At 65.9% G+C, this 346-nt stretch overlaps 1 protein-coding gene across 1 annotated transcript in view; it reads left to right on the forward strand.

Annotated features, from left to right (window-relative positions):
• LOC104616889 (cholesterol side-chain cleavage enzyme, mitochondrial) overlaps positions 1-343 on the forward strand; it is a gene marked incomplete at its 3' end in the record, with an annotated part of 1104 nt that extends 761 nt beyond the window's left edge. Inside the window, exons 2-3 of the mRNA XM_010282049.1 lie at positions 6-107; positions 186-343. Of these exons, the coding sequence (XP_010280351.1) occupies positions 6-107; positions 186-343 (260 nt within the window). The remainder of the gene's footprint in view (positions 1-5; positions 108-185) is intronic.
• Between the last annotated feature and the right edge of the window lie 3 nt (positions 344-346).

Raw genomic sequence — 346 nt, forward strand, 5'->3', positions numbered from 1 at the left:
CAAAGGATACCAGGGCCTGCCCCTGCAGCCTCATCATTCAGGACAAGCTGCCCTTGGATGACATCAAAGCCAGCGTCACCGAGATGATGGCGGGCGGGGTGGACACGGTGAGGAGCGGGGCAGGGCTCTTGGGCAGGGAGAAGGTGCTGGCTGGTGTTGAGCGCTGCTCCCCCGCCCCGCGCCAGACCTCCATGACGCTGCAGTGGGCCATGTTCGAGCTGGCACGGTCCCCGGGGGTCCAGGAGCAGCTGCGGGCGGAGGTCCTGGCTGCTAAGCGGGAGGCAGCGGGGGACAGGGTGAAGATGCTGAAAACCATCCGGTTGCTCAAAGCCGCCGTCAAGGAGAC

The sequence above is a fragment of the Phaethon lepturus genome, unplaced genomic scaffold (assembly GCF_000687285.1).
Source record: "Phaethon lepturus isolate BGI_N335 unplaced genomic scaffold, ASM68728v1 scaffold34382, whole genome shotgun sequence".
Classification (NCBI taxonomy): Eukaryota; Metazoa; Chordata; class Aves; order Phaethontiformes; family Phaethontidae; genus Phaethon; species Phaethon lepturus.